The sequence below is a fragment of the Erythrolamprus reginae genome, chromosome 6 (assembly GCF_031021105.1).
Source record: "Erythrolamprus reginae isolate rEryReg1 chromosome 6, rEryReg1.hap1, whole genome shotgun sequence".
In the NCBI taxonomy this organism is placed as follows: domain Eukaryota; kingdom Metazoa; phylum Chordata; class Lepidosauria; order Squamata; family Dipsadidae; genus Erythrolamprus; species Erythrolamprus reginae.
Genome location: NC_091955.1, coordinates 84,434,831 through 84,455,611, shown reverse-complemented (window position 1 = coordinate 84,455,611; position 20,781 = coordinate 84,434,831). Strand labels below are relative to the sequence as shown.

At 41.4% G+C, this 20,781-nt stretch overlaps 1 protein-coding gene and 1 long non-coding RNA gene across 2 annotated transcripts in view; one reads left to right on the top strand and one right to left on the bottom strand.

Annotated features, from left to right (window-relative positions):
- The window catches only part of LOC139169809 (uncharacterized), an 87,569-nt gene extending 78,479 nt beyond the window's left edge, over positions 1–9,090 (top strand). The window contains exon 4 of the long non-coding RNA XR_011559529.1: positions 8,738–9,090. This is a non-coding gene — a long non-coding RNA (uncharacterized lncRNA). The remainder of the gene's footprint in view (positions 1–8,737) is intronic.
- Positions 1–20,781, bottom strand: part of CACNA1C (calcium voltage-gated channel subunit alpha1 C) — a 611,798-nt gene that overhangs the window by 76,291 nt on the left and 514,726 nt on the right. The window contains 8 exon segments of the mRNA XM_070756479.1: positions 3,645–3,755; positions 6,498–6,656; positions 8,766–8,967; positions 11,975–12,121; positions 12,230–12,282; positions 15,579–15,686; positions 17,206–17,293; positions 18,790–18,896. Coding sequence (XP_070612580.1) covers positions 3,645–3,755; positions 6,498–6,656; positions 8,766–8,967; positions 11,975–12,121; positions 12,230–12,282; positions 15,579–15,686; positions 17,206–17,293; positions 18,790–18,896 — 975 coding nt within the window.

Genomic DNA, 20,781 nt, shown 5'->3' with positions numbered 1-20,781 from the left:
GTGGGTATATGAGCTCAGGTCTGGCCAGTTAATTTTTGGGCCTTCTGGGTCCACTGGGAGTCAGAAAACAGCCTGTTTTCAGCCTCTGGAGGGGGTGGAAAAGGCCCGTTTTTTTAGTCTCCCAAAGTTCCACAGCCTTTCTAGGAGCCTGGAGAGAGCGAAAATGGCCTCTCCCCCGGAGGCCAGAAATGGTCCATTTCCCAACTTGAAATGGACCATTTCTGGCCTATGGAGGGCCTCCATGGGAGGTGGGAAAGGTCATTTTCGCCTTTTGCCCGTCATTGTGATAGTGAGTTCAAATACATATAACTGATGTCTTGTAAACTGACCACTAGACTCAACAAAGCAATTAATACATGGTATTTTCTACATCCCAGAGCCTTTGCACATGTGCAGAGGTTTTTTTTGCAAGCTGCGACAACTGGAAGAGCAGTTCAGGAGCGTGGACTGCCGGTCATCGCTGCCGGTTTGGCGAGCAGTGGTAAATTTTCACTACTGGTTCTAAAGAACGGGTCTGAACCAACAGCAACCCACCACAGGATAGGATACATCCAAATGCTGCATTAGAAAGGGCCCTGAGATCCAAAGAATAAAGCCTGATGAAAGCAGAAGTTTGGATTCAGATAGTACTTCTGTGATTCTCTAATATCGATTTGCCCTTCATAAGAACTGTGGAAGGAACCACTAGCTCATGGTAATGAGCCTGGAGATTTTCAAGAAGAAGAAGAAGTTGAGATACAGATATTCCTAAACTTAGGATCACAATTGGGACCAGAATTTCCCTTGCTAAATCCAGGCAGTTGTTCAAGCGAGATTGATTGATTATTTGATTGATTGATTAATTGATATGCTGCCCCTCTCCGAGGACTTGGGGCATTTTACAAGATATAGAAGAAAAACAATACGATACATGTGTCCTAAATCCAATTAATTTCAACTAATTAATCTAATCTAAAGTCCCCAGTTACATTAAAAGTCAGTCATTCCAATTCAAACCACAAATATATGTAGCATCTGTCAGGCAGGGAGTTGGAGTCTAATAACCCCAAGCCTGGTGGTGTAGAAGAGTCTTCAGACTCTTGCAGAAGGTGAGGAGGGTGGATGATTTTATGACGTTTTAAGCAAACTGCTGCAATTTTTAAGTGAATCATGCGGTCATTAATCGAACCTGCTTTCCCCCACCTTTTTACAGGGCTGTAAGATTAAGAAGAGTGAGAGATTCCTTTCTTTGTTCACATTAACTACAATGCCTGGCATATAAGGGCTCTGATATGGAGGCGAAACTCTGAGCCATGTCATTTCCTTTGATGCCCTTTCTAGCCTACCATCAAAGCATTGGTCATGACAAGATAAGGATAATAATAATAATAAAAAAAATAGATCTATGATCTGTGATGCAAAAGAGAGAGCTTTTCAGGTTCGGGCTTTGCAAACTTAATTTATTGCTTTGTAAACAGCATCATTTCAATCAATGGTTGTCTAGTGATAGAGCAGAGCACTGTACAAAGCACTTTCATGACAGTCGGAAAAGATGCATGAAGAGGATGGCAGATTGCATGAAGCCCCGGTGTGTTTTTCTTCACAGTCTCAAATCAAGACCAGAGATATAACGGTCACTGGACTGATCATGCAGGAGACAATAATAAGAACAGCTGAAGAGAAAAAGGCTAAGAGTAACAAGAGTAACTCTCTGAGGACCAACTATCCTTGTGAGAGAGTTGTAGATGTGAGGATGCAGTCACTTTTCATATCTTCCTTTTTGAAAGGGACCTCAAGAAAATATTAGTACTTGTAGACAGTTGAATAGTTTGGACCGAAGAAGCCAATTTTTAAATTGGATTTTGAAAAAAACCCACAGGTATTGAAAACACTGTTCATGAGCTCAAAAAAGAAAACACTGAACTTGTCTTGATAGATGCTTAAACTTCTTTTCTTAACGAGCCACTGAGTCCAGGAATTTAGCGGGAATTTAATTTCCTCTAGTTTATTTACAGGGAACATATTTCAGTACTGTTGCCTATCAGAGACTTGTAAAACAGCTGGAACTGTAGCTGCGTACCCTGTGACACCATTTGATCTGCAATGATACAGTTGGAGATGGTATGGTTTTATGGTTTGGTGTGGCAGTATCTGATCCAACTGACACTTTTCATTCCCGGGAAGCAAACTGAACTTCTAAACTGAGAAAATAGGATATGACATGTGAATTCTATATCTATTGATTAACAGTGACAGCATTGTTTTCAAATATACAGAATTGCTAGTCTTTCTCTGAATATATAGCATACTGAATTAAAAGGGTCACAACTATATTTGCATGTAAAAGACCAGAGTACCTCCGGAACTGCCTGCTACCGCATGAATCCCAGCGACCGATAAGATCCCACAGAGTTGGCCTTCTCTGGGTCCCGTCGACCAAACAATGTTGTTTGGCGGGCCCCAGGGGAAGAGCCTTCTCTGTGGCAGCCCCGGCCCTCTGAAATCAACTCCCCCCGGAGATTAGAACTGCCCCCACACTCCTTGTCTTTCGTAAATTACTCAATTACCCATCTATACCTCCAGGCATGGGGGAGTTGAGACACCTTTCCCCCAGGCTTTTTTATATTTATGTTTGGGTATGTATATGTTGTTTGCTTTTTTAAATATGATAGGGTTTTATGTGCTTTTTAATATTAGATTTGTTTTCGCTGGAATATTGTTTTTATTATTGTTGTGAGCCGCCCCGACTCTTCGGAGAGGGGCGGCATACAAATCTAATAAATTGAATTGAATTGAATTAATGTAAATTGGAATTGGTAGGCATTTTTAGTATATGGGCAAGACTTTCTAACTTTCAGTTATCTAATTATGGCAATAATAGAATAATAGTGTTGTGGCCTGTTCGTGTGCTGCACAATTAGTAATGGACCCAGAGGACTCAGAGACAATGGATAATTTTAAAGCAAGATTTTAGTGATTTGTGGCTATTTTTTTTGCTTCTGCACGTAAGCAAGAATATCAGCGAAAATCATCAAGATCTCGCTCATGTGCGCTTCCTCGCACAAAATTTCGCTTTCTGCACATGTGCAGAAGCCAAATGTTGCACTAATAGGTGCACCTGCGCCCGCCGGACACATACCTCAGAGGGAGCACTGGTAGAACCAAAGACGAGCGGCCCTTCACTGCATACAAGCCTTCCTGACGCAACCTCCTAACTCTTGTCTCTTAGGTAAAGTGTTCTGCTTATATCACAGTGGTCTTTTTTTAATTTTGCTTTTCAACAGGAGTTGAATGGCGTGTGTTCAGAGAGCATTTTTCAGCAAATATCCTAGTTATGCCCACAAATTAGTAGTTTACAAGCTGGTGCTGAGGCAATTCTCGTGTTCCCATGGGTGTCCATTGGGGTTCATGACACTTTACAGCATATATATTCTGAAGAATCAGAGAAATGCTGTGTTTTTAAAAGGCATGGTTCTGTCTGTATTTAAAAATGGAAGGCTATTCCAAGCACAGATTGAGATTCCAGCCTAGACAGCAACTGCTCAAGACCATCTCCTTTAGACTGTGGGAGATAAAGCTGACTTCATTACCTGTTTTTTTTATCTCCTCCAGTCTGCTTTTTGACCCCCTAGATAAACAGAGAGAAACTTTGATTGATAACATACCTTGGGTTTGAAGGCAATTAACTTCAGAACCATCTCAACGGTGAACAGGCCAGTGAACAGCATGTTGAGGATGTTCATTGCTTGCTTGAAGAAGACACTTTGATCATAGTGCTGAAAACAAATCCCCAACAACTATTTAGTCCAATTTGCATTGTGAAAAGTGGATTGTTTTTCTCTTTTTACCAGTTCTCTCTCCATTCTTCTGCCCCACACCTATTTCCTTGTGACTTCTTTTTAATTTAATGAATTAATCCAGGGGTGGGTTTCTCTTACCTTCCCTACTGGTTCGGAAGTGTGTGTGTTGCGTTGGAAGCAGTGAAGGGCTGCATTTTTTTTTCACTACCACACTGGGTGTGGCTTATTTTTTGGGTGTGGCTTGCTGGCCATTTGACTAGGTGGGAGTGGCTTGATGATCATGTGACCTGGGGGTGGCTTAAAGGTCATGTGACTGGCTTAAACGTGGCCAACTTGACGTCACTCACGTCCAGGGTTTGGGTTAGGGTTAGGGTGCCTGGCTTCTCCTCGTCTCAAAGAGATACAATTTCCCTATCTATTTACTATTTACTATTACTGAACATCCAAAATATATTATTTAATTCTATGTACTGTATATATGCCATATGTATACATACATACATACATACATACATACATATTCATTCATTCATTCATTCATTCATTCAATTTTTATGCCGCCCTTCTTCTTAGAATCAGGGCGGCTTACAACATGTTAGCTATAGCCCTTTTTAACAGAGCCAGCCTATTGCCCCCACAATCCGGGTCCTCATTTTACCCACCTCGGAAGGATGGAAGGCTGAGTCAACCTTGAGCCGGTGATGAGATTTGATTTTTACACACAGGCACACAAAATTATACATTATCTACTATATAAATTGTATGTGTATGTACACGCACACACATGCACAGCTCTTCTAAAATTATACACATTCAACCTCATTTACTGCGATAGGAAAAGCATACCCAGGGCTCAGAAAGGAAAAAAAGAAAAAAAATTCTACCGGTTCTGCATACCTGACCGTACTTATAGGAACCCATCACTGGTTGGAAGTGTGCCTGCATGAGCATGTCACATCTGGGTACTGACCCTCTGCGCTTGCACAGAGCGTTATTTGCCAGGCGCTTTCAAGCAGCGGTGACTGAGGAACAGGTTTGGGGGTGTGGGAAGATGGTCATCAGTACCAGTTCGGCAAACGGGGCCAAATTTCTGCCACCGAGTTGCATGAATTGGTCTGAACCGGTAGCAGCCCACCACTGAATTAATCATTAAAACATATTTCATTTCAAAACCAGCTGTGATATGGAGAACATAGTTTTCTAACACAGTATCATGGGTTATCCAGTTGAAGGATGATAATGTGGTTTTATCCTGTATTTAATTAATCATGTCCTCAGAGCAGGCAGTGCTTAATTTATGATTGGCCACCGTTTAGCAAATGTTCAAAATTATGATGCCCCCTCCCCCCAAAATAGGACTTTTAACCTAAGTCTGTAGTTGTGACAGCTAGACCGCCTTCACAATCATGTGTCCAAACTTTGGGCACTCGGCAACATGGACACATTTCTGGCCATTTGCAGTGTGTTGTGGTCACACATGACTGCATTATGGGATGGGTTTTTTTCTGTTTTTTTAGCAAAAAGTGCAGATAGCAAACTATTAGCTCTGTTAACAGCTATAGCGCTCACTTTATGACCACTGGGGTTGCTTAATGACCACAACAAAAACCGGAAAAACAAGTTGGTTATGTGGCCAACCCATTTAATGGCAATTACGACAAATAACTAATTTATCATTATTTATTAATTTAATTTCTATGCCGCCCCTCTCCAAGGACTCACAACATATAAAATATATATTAACACACAATATCTTAATCCAATTAATTAATTAATTACAAATCTAAAAAGAAAACCCCAGAAACCATAAAAAACAATCATTCCATTCACTCCACAATGAACAGGCTCCATTACAGTTATATATGGAGGAGCACCTGTGTATACTTGTGACCTGTTCTCAAATTTATGACTGCTACTTCCCCCATCACAGGGAGCAACCGGCTCTCATTTACCATTGGTTGCAACATTCTGTGGTCATGTTACTGCAATTCGTAACGGTTTTTGCTATTTTCTGGCTGAAAAAATGGCCAAAAATGGCTAGTGCATATGCTGTATTCACTTAGCAACGTAATTTATGGCCATTCTATTTACAAACAAATAAAGAAACAAATAAATAAATTTGCATAATGACCCCATGATTTTCTTACAACATTATGACATTTTACAATTATTGTAAAAAAAAACACTTGTGTGTGTTTATGTATGTACGTATACCCAGTTTAAATGAAAAAAATAATTAAACATTTTTATTGTTTCTGTATGTTGTACTTAGGAAATACACTTGCTTTAAAAAAGGTATGCAGTTGATACAATTTAATCTGCTTTTGCAGAATGGAACAAATTAATACTTTCATATAATTTTATTTCTCTCACAGTAAAATTTTTTAATAATGTACTTCTTTTCCCTGGGCAATTAAAGAAACTACAGGGACTGTGCAATTTCTAGATCATGAATATTGCAGTGAATTCAATATTAGCTATGATATCGTAAGACTTTCTTGGCCCGTATGCTGTGTTGAGTTCTATTCCCAAAAAACTATTTCAGAGTGCATGGGATAAAGACATTGCACTTGTCTTCAACTGTTTAAAGCAAGCAAAGCCATTTCCTGAGATAACATGGCAGCTTAAAACACTTGTTTTAAAGATTTCTTTGAAATATATTTGCCAAATTATTTCTGAAGCTTTGCACAGCCTAGTATTTTCTAACTTCCCACCTACCTGCATGGCCAGGCAGATGGTGTTCAACAAGATGAGGACGAACATCAGGTATTCAAAATAGGTGGAGTTCACCACGTACCATACTTTATATTGGTACTGGTTTTTGGGGATATATCTTCGCAGGGGCCGGGCCTTCAGGGCATATTCTACACATTGACGCTGTTAAAAGAAAGCAGAAGGTTAGAAAAAGAAAATTCTAAATTACAGGATTTAGCTTGGTCATAAACAATTATAAAAATTCTTGCTCTAGGAGAAATCATTTTCTAATGGTAAGTCTTGTGGTGCCTTAATGACCAACACATTGTATTGGGCCCAAAGGTTTGTGTAATATAGACCATTTTGTGAGAAACACCTGGTAGAGCAATTGTGTTGTGGCCTGCCAAGCTGCCAGTAGAGCTGCAGCAGACTCGGATGGTGAGGAGGTTGGGGAGGAACTTTAGTCCTGCAGTCTGGGGAAGACTGATGGATAGTGTTGGGCGAACCGAACCTGCAAAGTTCGGTTTGTACCGAACTTTGCGCAGTTCGGTATACAGAACCTGAATTTTTGCAAAAGTTCGGGTTCGGGTTCAGGTTCGGGAGAGCGCCAGGAAGCGCCGCCGCCCAGCTTTCACCTTCCGAAACAGCCAGGGAGCTATTGGCCAGTCGGGAGGCGAAAAAGGAGGTGGGGCATTCCACGAGGAGATTCCAAGGGCGGAGCTTTGACGTCATTGAGACATCCTTCCTGGCCGGCTGAAACGGGGACTCCAGGAAGGATGTCTCAGTGAAGTCAAAGCTCCGCCCCTGGAATCCCCTTGTGGGATTCCCCACCTCCTTTTGCGCCTCCCGACTGGCTGACAGCTCCCCAGCTGTTCTGGGAAGCGCCGCCGCCCAGTTCTCACCTTCAGAAACAGCCGGGGCGCTTCTTGGCAGTCTCCAGAATGCCGAACCCAGAAGTTCGGCAAAAGTTTGGGTTCGGGAGAGCGCCAGGAAGCGCCCCGACTGTTTCAGAAGGTGACAGCTGGGCGGCGGCACTTCCTGGTGATTTCCTGAGCGCTGAACTCAAAAGTTTGGCAAAAGTTCGGGTTTGGATGCCGAACCCGAACGTTTTTTAAAATTTGGGTGCCGAACCCGAACTTCGTTGGGTTCGCCCAACACTACTGATGGATGCTTCGTGTTGGAAGCAGAGATAGAGCCAGGGTCATCTGAAATTTCCCAGCTGCCTTTGGAGTCAGAGATAAGTGGGGAGGAAGAACAGCTGGTCTGTTCCAGATGTGCATATCAGCAGTGGGTTGCTCCTGGTTCAGCCTAGTTATAAGAACTGGTAGCCACAGTGGCGGGTGGCTCTGGCCATCCGCCCGGGATACTTCTGCGCATGCACAGAAATGTCACACGCAAACTGGTAGTAAAGGGTTTTAGAATTCACTACTGGTGTGTATGCAGAGAACTGTCAGGAGAGGAGAACAACTGAGTACCAGCAGCTGACTCAGGAAGAAAGGCAGAAGTGGATGCTGAATGGCCCCTCCCTGAGTTGGGGAATAAATAGACGCAAAAGGGGAGTGGCATCATTAGGAAGATTTGCTCATCATGGTTCATGTCTTAGAGAATGTTTGAGAGAATTTAATTTACAGATTTGTGGCTGGAAGCTCCCAGCCTGGCAATTATCCAAGGAACTGTTAAGTTCTGTACTTCAGTTAACCCTTGGAAGGATTATTGCCTGGACCTTTCTCTCTGTGTGAATGTCATTAATTGATAGAAGCTAAATAAAGAGAGGGTTTTCGGGACAAAGAGTCTGTTTCTTGGTTTTGCTAAGGCTGGATCAGCTGGGGTGGCACAGTGGTTAGAGTGCAGCACTGCAGGCTACTTCAGCTAACTGCTAGCTATAGTTCAGCAGTTCAAATCTCGCCACCGGCTCAAGGTTGACTCAGCTTTCCATCCTTCCAAGGACCCAGATTGTTGGGGGCAATATGCTGATCTATAACTTGCTTAGAGAGGGCTGTAAAAGCACTATGAAGTGGTATATAAGTCTAAATGCTATTGCTATTGCTAAATTGTACCTTAGGAAAGTTCATGTGGGTTTGAGAATTCTTTGATGACTGAAAATTCTAGAAAATGCAGTCTTAAAATCTTATTAAATCTAGCAACCTTTAATGTTGCAATATTACAATTATGTACCTTGGAATAAACCACTGATCTCAGTAGTACTGGTCTGTTAATGCGTATTAAAATAAATATTTAATCGGAGTTTTAATTGTATCTTGCAGGATTTTAAGAGCCACATAATGGAATTACCTGGTTCTTGTCAAGCTCACAGTTCTTATATTCCTGTTCTCCTTGCTCTTGAAACGTGACGATGACGAAACCAACAAAGATGTTCATCATGAAGAAAGCAATGATGATGATATAAATAATGAAGAAAATTGAGATCTCCACCCTGTGGTTATAGATGGGTCCCACATCTTCCATATGGGAATCGATAGATCGATACAGCAGTCTGGAAACAAAAGCAAACAAAAAAATGGAATAGAAACTAAATGCTTTTAGATAACCTAATTGGCAGGCCTTTTTAAAAGCTCCTTTTCTGAGCATGAAAGTATAAGAAAATAGCCTTCCGAATGTGCCATTTGAAAGTTTCCAGATTTCCACATAGTCTTGTGACTACAGTGATCTCTCGATTAGCGCGGGGGTTACGTTCCAAGACCTCCCGCGCTAACCGATTTCCGCGCTATACTGGATGCGGAAGTAAAAACCACCATCTGCGCATGTGCGCCATTTTTTCATGGCCGCACATGCGCAGATGGTGGAGTTTGCGTGTGGGCGGCGGGGAAGACCAAGGGGAGGTTCCTTCAGCCGCCCAACAGCTGATCTGCTCCGCAGCACGGAAGCAGCGAGGAGCCGAAGATGGGGTTTCCCCGTTGCCGCGCTGCGGAGCGGATCAGGTGTTGGGCGGCTGAAGGAACCTTCCCTTGGTCTTCCCGCCGCCCAGGCAAAGGGGAAACCCCAAGATCACTTGCCGCTTGCCGTATTGCAGCTTGGAGCCTTGCTTCGCCTCCTTCGCTGCAATACGGCAAGCGGCAAGCTGCCTGGGCGGCGCTGGGGCCATGCAGAGCCGCTCATCTAGGGGGGCGTGGACCGGCAAGGTGCCCTCCGCTCTCTCTCTTTCTCTCCCTGTTACCAGTGTGGTATAAGAGAGAGAAAGAAAGAGAAAGGAGGGCGACTTGCCAGTCCACGCCCCCCTGGATGAGCGGCCCCGCATGGCCCCAGCGCCGGACTCCGTTGCCGAACGCCGAAACCGGAAGGGGCGAGGTGGGGGGGGGAGAACGGGAGGCTCAGCATTCCGTCAGTCGCAGCGCTGGCTGTCAACTTTTCTTTTTAGCACTGGGGAGGCAAGTCAGCTCCTGCCCAGTTTTAAAAAGAAAAGTTGACAGCCAGCGCTGCGGCTGACGGAATGCTGAGCTTCCCGTTCTCTCTCCGCCCCCTCGCCCCTTCGCCCCCCTTTGTTCCTAGGAGAAGTGCTGGTGAGGAGCAGAAGGTCTGTCTTGCCTCAATCCCCAGCACTTCTCCTAGGAACACAGGGAGGCGAAGGGGCGAGGGGGGGGGGGAGAGAAAACGGGAGGCTCAGCATTCCGTCAGTCGCAGCGCTGGCTGTCAACTTTTCTTTTTAGCACTGGGGAGGCAAGTCAGCTCCTGCCCAGTTTTAAAAAGAAAAGTTGACAGCCAGCGATTGTTCCGCTGCCGCCAGCATGGCCTGGCTGGCAGCGGAAGATGTAACGGAGCCCACGGGGGATTCGCCTTCCTCCCACCCGCAGCCGAGACTGATCGTGGGCTCCTTCGCAACCTCGGAGAGCTTCCAGGGCATGAAAGCTCACGAAAACCAGGAAGCTCTCCGAGGTTGCGAAGGAGCCCACGATCAGTCTCGGCTGCGGGCGGGAGGAGGAAGGCGAATGCCACGGGGCTGGGCTCGGCTCCCCCCTCGGCTCCCCCCCTTACCAGCCCCGCCGCGGAAGGCTCCATTCTGTTCCCTGCCGGCCCGATTGAGCGGCCGGCGGTCTCCATTCAGGGAACCGGCACCCAGCATCCCCACGCCGCCTCCACCTCCCGATAATGCGCCCGACCTCTGCCTCTCTCTTTCTCTCTCATATACCACGCCGGCAACAGGGAGAGAAAGAGAGAGAGAACTAGCGTGGACTTATTTTTTATTTTTTAATATTTTATTTTAATATTTTATTTTTTTAATTAATATTTTTTGAAAAACCGCGTTGCAGCGTTTCGCGCTAATCGAGACCGTGCTAATCGAGGGATCACTGTATTTCAGAAATGTGACAATAAAATGAAAGGAAATACTACTTTCTAAAAAGTGTTTGAAACAAGTAGTGAGTGAGCACATAATAACATTGAAGTACTGACTGGCAACTCAAGTTAAACATGTCCATTTAAACGCTGAAAAAGGCAAATTATTTTGCAGTCATAAAATATAAATTTATATAAAATATAAATAAAATATAAACAATGTCATCTGGCGGGACACAGGGGAAGAGCCTTCTCTGTGGTGGCCCTGACCCTCTGGAATCAACTCCCCCCAGAGATCAGAACTGCCCCCACCCTCCTTGCCTTTCGCAAACTCCTAAAAACTCACCTCTGCCGCCAGGCATGGGGAAATTGATTCCCCCTCGCCGTTCTGTTTTATGTATGGTTTGTTTGGGATGTGTGACTGTTTTTATATTAAGGGTTTTAACCATTTTAATCATTGGATTTGTACTGTGCTTTGCAGTACAAAGAGAGAGGGGCGGCATACAAATCTAATTAATAATAATAATAATAATAATAATAATAATAATAATAATAATAATAATAGTTCCCCATGCCTAGCACAAGTTCCAGTCCGGCACAAGTCCACTGGAACTTGTGCCGGAACTACCATTTACCAGTGGCAAAGAACTGGTGGGATCATAAGCCCGAAAAAGTGGTCGAAAATGAGCAAGCAAAACTACTGTGGGACTTCCGACTTCCGACTGACCGAATTCTGAAGCATAACACACCAGACATTGTGATCGTGGAGAAAAAGAAAGTATGGATCATCGACATCGCAATCCCAGGAGACAGCAGAATTGAGGAGAAGCAGCTAGAGAAATTAGTGAAATTCGAAGATCTAAAAATCGAGCTGCAACGACTCTGGCATAAGCCAGTGAAAGTGGTCCCAGTGGTACTTGGCACGCTGGGCGTAGTACCAAAGGATCTCAGCGGACATTTGAAAACCATTGGAATTGACAAAATCTCCATCTGTCAATTGCAAAAGGCCGCTTTACTGGGATCGGCAAACATAATTCGCCGCTACATCACGCAGTCCTAGGTGCTTGGGAAGCGCCCGACTGGTGATGAAATACGAAATCCAGCATAGTGATCTCATTTGCTGTGTTGTACTGACATAATAATAATAATAATAATAATAATAATAATAATAATAATAATAATAATAATGAGACAATGCCTTATATACTCACTCTGGCCAGCCTTCAAAGGTGGAAACAGTGAATAGGGCCATCATAGCTGTTAGGACATTGTCAAAGTCGAATTTGCTATTCTCCCAGCTTCGGGCCAGAATTATTGGTTGAGACACTTCTCCATCCTTGTAAGTGATAAAATTGCCCCTATGAGGAGAAGGAAAGTAAGGGGGATTGGGGGAAATAGACACAAAAGAAAATTCCTTGACAGCGGTTGACATGGAAAAGAGGTCAGACAAACAGTCATAAACTCACCTGCATTCTGCTTCTGTCTGCTTGGAGCTATCCGTGCAGCTGTACAGCTTGCCCTGGAGGAGGAGGAAAGAGAAGAGTAAATTAATTACAGAGCAGAACACAGAGTTACGCTTTCATTACTGCCTCATGAAGGAAGGAGCATGCTTTCTCCTTTCTTCATCTATTGCTCTTTAAAGTTTTATCAGCTTGAATTATATTGCCAGCCTTACTGCATTCTGTATGGATCGTAGCTTATGCTGCCAAAAAATTGTACTTTTGAACTTAAGCTATAAAATTTCATTCAAGGCAACACACATGTAACAGAGTTAAGAGTCAAACTGGGATAGGAATAGGTATTTCATCATACAGTTACTTTGTAACTAGAATTCCTTCTATTAAAACATTATTTTTCATCTTTAAGTACATGGAAAGATTAGTCAGTGTTGTGGTTAGCTCTGGCCCAGCTCCTGCCCCAAGGACTGTGGATGTGGGGGAGACATCCACATGCCGCAGGCCTGTTTTGCTCCCGGTGGAATCTGATGATGAAGGCTCCTCTGACCAAGAAGACATGAGTGACAGGGAGGAGGAGAGTGGGGCAGACAGCTCAGAAGGAGATCAATTATCTAGCTCCTCCTTGGATTCGGAACAAGAGTTAATGATATAGCCACGCGTGCGGAGAGCGATGCATAGGCAGCAACAACTGAGAGATTATTATCAAAGAAAATGAGGCCACCTGTGGTTGGGTGGGGCTGTGGTAATTAGTGAGGCTGCTATAAATAGCAGTCTGTGGGTCTGGCCATTGTGGAGGATTATCTGATCGTTGTGTTTCATGCCTGCCTTGCTGACTTCGACCTTCGTGTACTGATTTTTCCCCGCTTTGAAACTAAACCAGGGCAAAGTGTGTTTCACTTTGTGAAAGAAGAAGGACTGTGAATTGCCTCACAGCTGCAAGCTAAGTATCTCAGAACTAATAAGGGACTTGTACAAATTACCAGTTTGTTTGGAGACAAGTGCTCTTTGCTATACTAAAAGAGAGCTTAGTTTATTTGGATTTTCGGTATAAAGAACATTGTTTTGAATTTTCAAACGTGTGTGTGTCTGAAATTTGTATCTGTGAATTTTCGGGAGGATTCGACCAGAGACCTCGACAGAACAGTCAGCAACAAAACATGTTTCCATCCATTTTGCAAATTATTTCAAATATGCAAATCCACCAAAATGTCAACTAGATTTGGCATATGCATTATACAAATATATGGAAGGTTTTCCCTTTATCTGAATGGGTATGAGGGAAAGGGAATAGGTTGAGAGGGAAGGGAAAGTCTAAGACAGTTGTGATTTGAAGGAGCTGATGTGATTCTCAAAAAGAACAAGATTAAAAGCTTATACAGTATAACAAAACACAACATTTGTAATGATAAAAGGGTATAGAAAAAAAATGCAGATACATCAATGATTTTGATGTAAATTAAACTTAGTTCAATTTTCTTTGCTTTTTCATATTTTCTTTGCTTAATTTCTTTGGCTTATAAATTCTAACTTTCTTCATGTGCTTGTTGTAACTTTCCTTAGCCCAAATGGAAATAATTTATCGTGTATGTACAGAAGTTCTTGACTTACCTTGACCCGCAGATTTCTATTGCTAAGCACGACGGTTGTTAAGTGAGTTGTGCCCCATTTATACCTTTTTGCCATAGTTGTAAGCAAATCACTGAAGTTGTTTAGTGAATTACACAGTTGTTAAATGAATCTGGCTTCCCCCCATCGATTTTGTTTGTTGGAGGCTGGGAATATTAGAAGTGGTGATCACATGACCCCAGACAGTGCAGCTATCATAAATATATCCCAGTTGCCAAGTGCATGGATTTTGATCATGTGACCAGGGAGATGCCGCAATGGTTGTTAAGTGTGAAAATTGGTCATGTCACTTTTTACAGTGCCACTGTGACTTTGAATGATCACTAAATGACTGGTTACAAGTCAAGGATTTCCTGTAATTCCGATTATAGTAAGGATAAAAAGGATAAGGATAAGAATCATATCGTGATATATTGCACCCTAAAGGACAATATCACTGCTTTAATACAAAATGATATATTTGTATTAGAATATTAAACAAAGGAGACTTTGGAAGAAACAGAAAAATCACAGCAGTTCTTTATGTTAGGGAAGATATTTAGTATGCAGTGTTCCCTCGATTTTCGCAGGTTCGAACTTCGCGAAAAGTCTATACCACGGTTTTTCAAAAATATTAATTAAAAAATACTTTGCGAGTTTTTTCCCTATACCACAATTTTTCCCGCCCGATGACGTTATATGTCATCGTCAAACTTTCGTCCGCCTTTAGTAAATATATTTTTTAATAAACTTTAATAAATAAACATGGTGAGTAATAATCTAAATGGTTGCTAAGGGAATGGGAAATTACAGTTTAGGGGTTTAAAGTGTTAAGGGAAGGCTTGTGATACTGTTCATAGCCAAAAATAGTGTATTTACTTCCACATCTCTACTTCGCGGAAATTCGACTTTCACGGGCAGTCTCGGAACACAACCCCCGCGAAAATCGAGGGAACACTGTACTCTGAAAACTGGAATAAACTGTAACACTATACACTATTATATGAACTATTATTCATATAATAAAATGAAGAGTTCTTAATCTCAGATCTTATGAAAAAGCTGTGATTTTCTGAGTTTTCATGTTTCGCATGTATCATTATTGCTGATACTGCAAAAGTAGTTTTCAGATAAAGCTTCCATTTTTTTTCCAAAACCCATATTACAATTATTTTCAATAATGGCCGCAATATTAATATCTGCCCTGTGTGTACACCTGATTAACTATGTAGGTTGATGAGATCCATATGGCGGACTTTCCAGCTTTTGGAATGATCCCTAGCTTCAGGAAATGTTCATTCATGTGCACTGAGAGAACAGCTGGGCTGATTCTGCTTGTATTCACTACTCAACAAAATTCAAGAGAAGGTTCCCCCATCCATCCAGCTGCAAACATAAAATCTTCCCTCAAATTATCATCAGATATGGCACAAGGCCCCAAATCACACTCAAGTAGTATTTGGGGCTACTTTTGCAGAGAATTACAGTGACACTGAACATATTAGTTCAAAAGTTGAACACCATTACTTACTCCCCGAGTGTATATTATGAACTAAAGTGCCCAGTAGCTCACTCAGATTAAACAAGTTGGTTGCTTTCATGTTTTGCAATGACCGTTCTAGAAAATGTAGAGCCTCAGGCAGTTTTTTCTTTCCCTTTTCTCCCAAACTCTTCCAAATAGTTCTATTGGATTGTTACTTTTTTTTTTTTGACCTTCAATGAAAAAACCAGGAACGGGACCCGTGACATTTACCTTGAACAACTGAACGCCAATGCAAGCAAACATGAACTGCAACAAGGTGGTCACGATCACAATATTCCCTATGGTTCGTATAGCTACAAATACGCATTGAACCACGTGCTGCAAATAAAAATCAGAATTAAAAACAAGCTGAATTTTTAACTTTTGAGTCGTTTTAAGTACCAATATTCTTGTTACTTAACCATCTTATACATCTGTGCTGAACTGAATTTGAATTTTATCAAATTTGTAGGCTGCCCAATTCCTGATGGACTCTGGGCGGCGTAGAACAGTGAAACGAAATACAACAATTTAAAACCTCAATACAAAAAACATGTGACAATCGGTTGTCATAAGTGTCAGCGCCCCAAATAGCATCTGAGAAATAAATCAGATTCCAGTCCAATTCTCTCATCCAAGGTTCGATTTATTATCAGAGCCATGCTGGTCACGTCGTTGCCATCCCGATACAGTGGTACCTCTACTTAAGAACTTAATTCATTCCATGACCAGGTAAGTTTGTAAGCAGAAGCAATTTTTCCCATAGGAATCAATGTAAAAGCAAATAATGCATGCAAAACCATTAGGAAAGAAACAAAAGCTCGGAATTTGGGTGGGAGGAGGAGGAGGAAGAAGAGGAGGAGGACAGTTGCTGCCCAGAGCGAAGGGAGTGTTTATTTTCTCTGGGCGCTGGCAGAAGTTTATTCCCTCTCCAAGTGCCCAGAGAAAGGAAAATGCTTTGTTCGCTCTGGACTGCCAAAGCCTCCTTAAGCGCCACCGAAAGGCTCCTCTAGCAGCCCAGAAAAGCCCAAATGGCCGGGATTAAAGGGGGAATGGCAGGAAACTGGCCGGGCCTTTATGCCTGCAAAAGTTTTCTGGGCTCGGGTTCTTAAGTAGAAAATGGTTCTTAAGAAGAAGCAAAAAAAATTTGAACACCCTGTTCTTATCTAGAAAAGTTCTTAAGTAGAGGCGTTCTTAAGTAGAGATACCACTGTACTTCCTTCCTTCCTGTACCTCACCCAGGTTAAGGTTCATTCCCACACCCACAAGTTCATCATGAGGACCAGTCCGAGTGCAGGGATTTCACCAACCTCCTCCTTACATCCACTGGTACAGAACAAAGGATGACCTTGGACTGCAAAAAAGGAATTTGTTGTGGCTAGTAACTTTCCCTCTCATGCAACTACCTCTCCCAGTTCCCCTAATACTATTCTACTAAAGTCTCTAACTCCAAATGATGGCTTTGACCTAACAATGAGTTTGACATCCCTAGAACATTTGCAAGTCAAATCATTTAACACCAAATCATAAAGCTCCAATATTGGCTCCTGACCAATAGTATACCAGATAAAAAAAGGACTCTTGTTTTTTGCCATAAACATGAATGACATTTATATATAAGAAGATAAATAGAATTGTATACTTGTGGGCACTATTACCTTGAAGAGAGAGAGAGAAAAAACCCACCCACTGTTAACAAGGAATCCTGCCTCTCCGAACAAAACAGATGGACTGAATCACTGCCTTTATACAGTACTCCTTTCCTTACATTAGGAAAGGCCTCAAGCTGATTCATTCAGAGAAGCAGCATAAAGCAAGAGAGCATTTAATCTTTCGTGGACTGGTCACGGTTTTCTACCTTTAAACCCTTCGCTCTGTTGATTGCCCGCAATGGTCTGAGGACTCTCAAAACTCGTAATATCTTCACTACATTGATTGCGCTGGACCTAGAGAAGAACATTGAAGATCAGGATTTAGACCAGTGGTTCTCAACCTTCCTAAGGAAACGTAGGGATGGGTTCTAACCAGTGAAAGGCTACCAAAACTTTTACTACCACACTGTGGCCGTGGCTTAAGCAGGATGCCCTGCATCTTCTTTCAACATCTTTCAGTGCAAATTGGGTGCTCTGGGGTGGAGCTCCATTTTTGCTACCCCACTGCGTTCCCCCCGTCCGGGCAGTAGCCCATCCCTGGTTCTAACTTGCCACACTGCCAGATAGCTTCATCCTGCGCTGCGTGGCAGCGCCTCATAGGCACTTATATGCTTTGCATGTGCACGCATGCGCAGTGTCAATTTTTTTAAAATGCAAAAAAAAAAAGCCGAAAACAAGATGGCGACGCATGCGCAGTACTGGAAATTCGGCCTCTGCACATGCTCAGAAGTTCCATGGTAGAGATTATTATTATTTGCAATAGCCTATTTGCATGTGGGTGGACCCACCTGGAGATGGATAGAGGAGCGATGTCTCAGTTCCTAAGGCCATCGGAAATATGTGTTTCCTGATGGTCTTAGGTGACCTCTGTAAAAGAATCATTCAATGCCCAAAGGGGTTGTAGCCCACAGGTTGAGAACCACTTTCCTAGGCATTATCTATGAGTTGAAAATTATGTCGTGAAATAGATATGACTGAGTACAGAAAGCCAATATTATAGTATGTTTACTAGTAGATATTCTTTTAAATAAAATATACAAGACATATGAAAGAAGATTTGTAAAAGATTTGTATATCTTTCCCTGGAACTACACTATATCTTTAAGTTGCTTAAAATTGTAATGTAAAGGTGTCAGTATGTACTGGTATCTTTTCATTACTTAAAAATATAATCTTCTCATAGGAAAATTTTGCACTTCAACTTAATCATTTATGTCTAACTTTATTGTAATAACTTATTCAACTTAATCATTTATATATAACTTTATTGTAATAACTTATTCATAAAATGTGTATTGGCCTGGCAGCAATGGTTTTATTCTTTTTTATCATTGCATGCCCATGTTATGTTTTGAGGTTTTTGTTTTAAGACAAAATATTATTATTAGAATGTATATTATTCTAAATATATAGCTTAGAAACTGATTTTAAATCCACTATTTGTCTGAACTAAAGACAGCATATTTTGGCCTTCTTAATTATTCTTCATGCAAATATACGAAGACCCAACAATTTTGAAATGAGAATGAAAATTAAACATGTAAAAAATATAAGCAAAGAGTGATGTTAAACACACAAAGGAGAAGGAGAAGGAAGAAAGGGAAAGAAAGAAAGAAAAAAAAAGAAAGAAAGAAGGAAGGAAAGAAGGAGAAGGAAGAAGAGGAGGAGGAGGAGAAAAAGAAAAAGAAGGAGAGAGAACGTTCATCTAGCTTGTGCCACAACTGTGTCTACCTTTCCCTGATCTAGCCATCCTCCATACATTAGTTGGAAACATACGATAGCTTACTCACTGGATGCCAAAGGAGATGAGAGAAACGCTAACCACCAGCAGGTCCAGGATGTTGAAGTAGTTCCTGCAGAAGGAGCCTTTGTGAAGGAAAGCCCCATAAGCAGTCATCTATAGGCAATCAAGATTTTACCGTTAGCAAATGCCAAAGATTTCCAGAGCAACCAAAAGGAGGGAAGAGGAGAAAAGCTCTATACATTTTAGCACAAAGTTTCACATGGAGAAGGCAAAGAGGAGTAAATGTGTTTTTCACAGGAAAGCGCATGCTAGAAAAACTTGCTAGTAGCATCTGGTCCAAGTAAGGAATGGCTGTTTGCAGCCGTCCCCTATCCTAATATTACCCTTAGACTATCCACTGTTGACCTCTCCCGATTCCTAAGAAGGAAGGAAGTCAGTAAGGGGCGTGCATAAGTGCACCAGCGTGTCTTCCGGCCCCTGTCCGAATGTTCCTCTTTTACTAGTATCATTGTTATATCTTTGTATAGTACCAATACATACTTGACAAAATAAATAAATAAAAATAATAACCTTGCTATTTATTGCCTTTCAAACACACTTTTCTTTTCGTTAGCTTTCAATGCAACATTCATTCTAGAATTTCATAAAATGTACTTTCCCATATGATTATTATTTAAATGGAAACTTTTTTAATAAATCTCCTTTAATGAAAACTGGTCTGGTGATCTCAATAGGAAGAGGGATCTTTTCATAGTCCAGATCCATATTCTTCAACCTTTTAGAAGGGTCGTCATCCTGCTTAATCTGAATTAAGGATTATATCTCTGCTGTTTTCTTACCAACAGGCATGGTTTTTAATCAATACAGTTTAGCCTGTTGTTACATTGGTTCTACAACATGAGGGATCTAAGTGTCCACGCAAGAACACCAAGTTTGATTTTTATTATCAGTAATAATGTAGATATATCTGAATCAATATTTGCAACTTAAAATCTAAATGTACTATTACCTTGATCATACCAGTTTCTGCATGGTTTTTTTTACCAGCAGAACTTTCTTCCAAGAAAATAAAAATTTCTGTAATTCAAAATCTTGGGGCTGTTTGTAATGGCTTAGAATCTAAGGGAATGCCTTCTCCATATAATTTTCAAGGACACTTCAATAGTTTTTGTGAAGTGGGAGTGGTTTTGGGGCTTTGTGAAATGTGTTCCCCAAGGACAGAGGTTTGGCACGCATGTTGCTGCTTTTTCTGACATCAGGCTAAAACATTCCTTTTCCCAGGCATTTCATTATTTTTAGTCCCTTTGATCCTAACATGCTTACATCACACTGGGGTAGTATCTTTTTCATATTTTCATATTTTTCCTGTGCCACAATAATAACAATTGGCAGTTTTGTCTATTTGGTATGCATTTATTTAATAGGCCAAGGCAATACAAATCTCCTGTGATTTCATTTGATATGTTTAAAAAAATAATGATGTGTGACTAATCTGCTTAAATTTATTTTTGCTGACATACCTAGTTGCTACAAGGAAAGCATTACCTGCACATGGAATTTTAGCATGATTCTTAAAAGTATCAGACCTGAAAATGTCTTAAAATAAGGATACTTATTTTATTTATTTATTATATTTAAAATACTGATTGGAATACGAGGCACAATCTGTCATAGTTGCACTTTTAATTCTTGCAGCCAACCTAAAATACACTGCATTAAAAATTTGTAATTCCCTCTACAATAAAATAACCCACATTAATCTGAATGGTAGAAATTAACATTTAACATGTTAAATGTTTAACATTTAACATGTCATGAATTGTTGTATCCTGCTGTGAGCCGCCCCGAGTCTGCGGAGAGGGGCGGCATACAAATCTAAATAATAAATAAATAAATAAACAAACAAACAAACAAACATCCTCCATATCACTGGAAGATAAATAAATCAGTCACAACTGACTGGAGGGTCTTAAAGGCACTGGATATTTTGTACAATAAAATTTTACATGTATATACACATGATGGATAAGAACAGAAT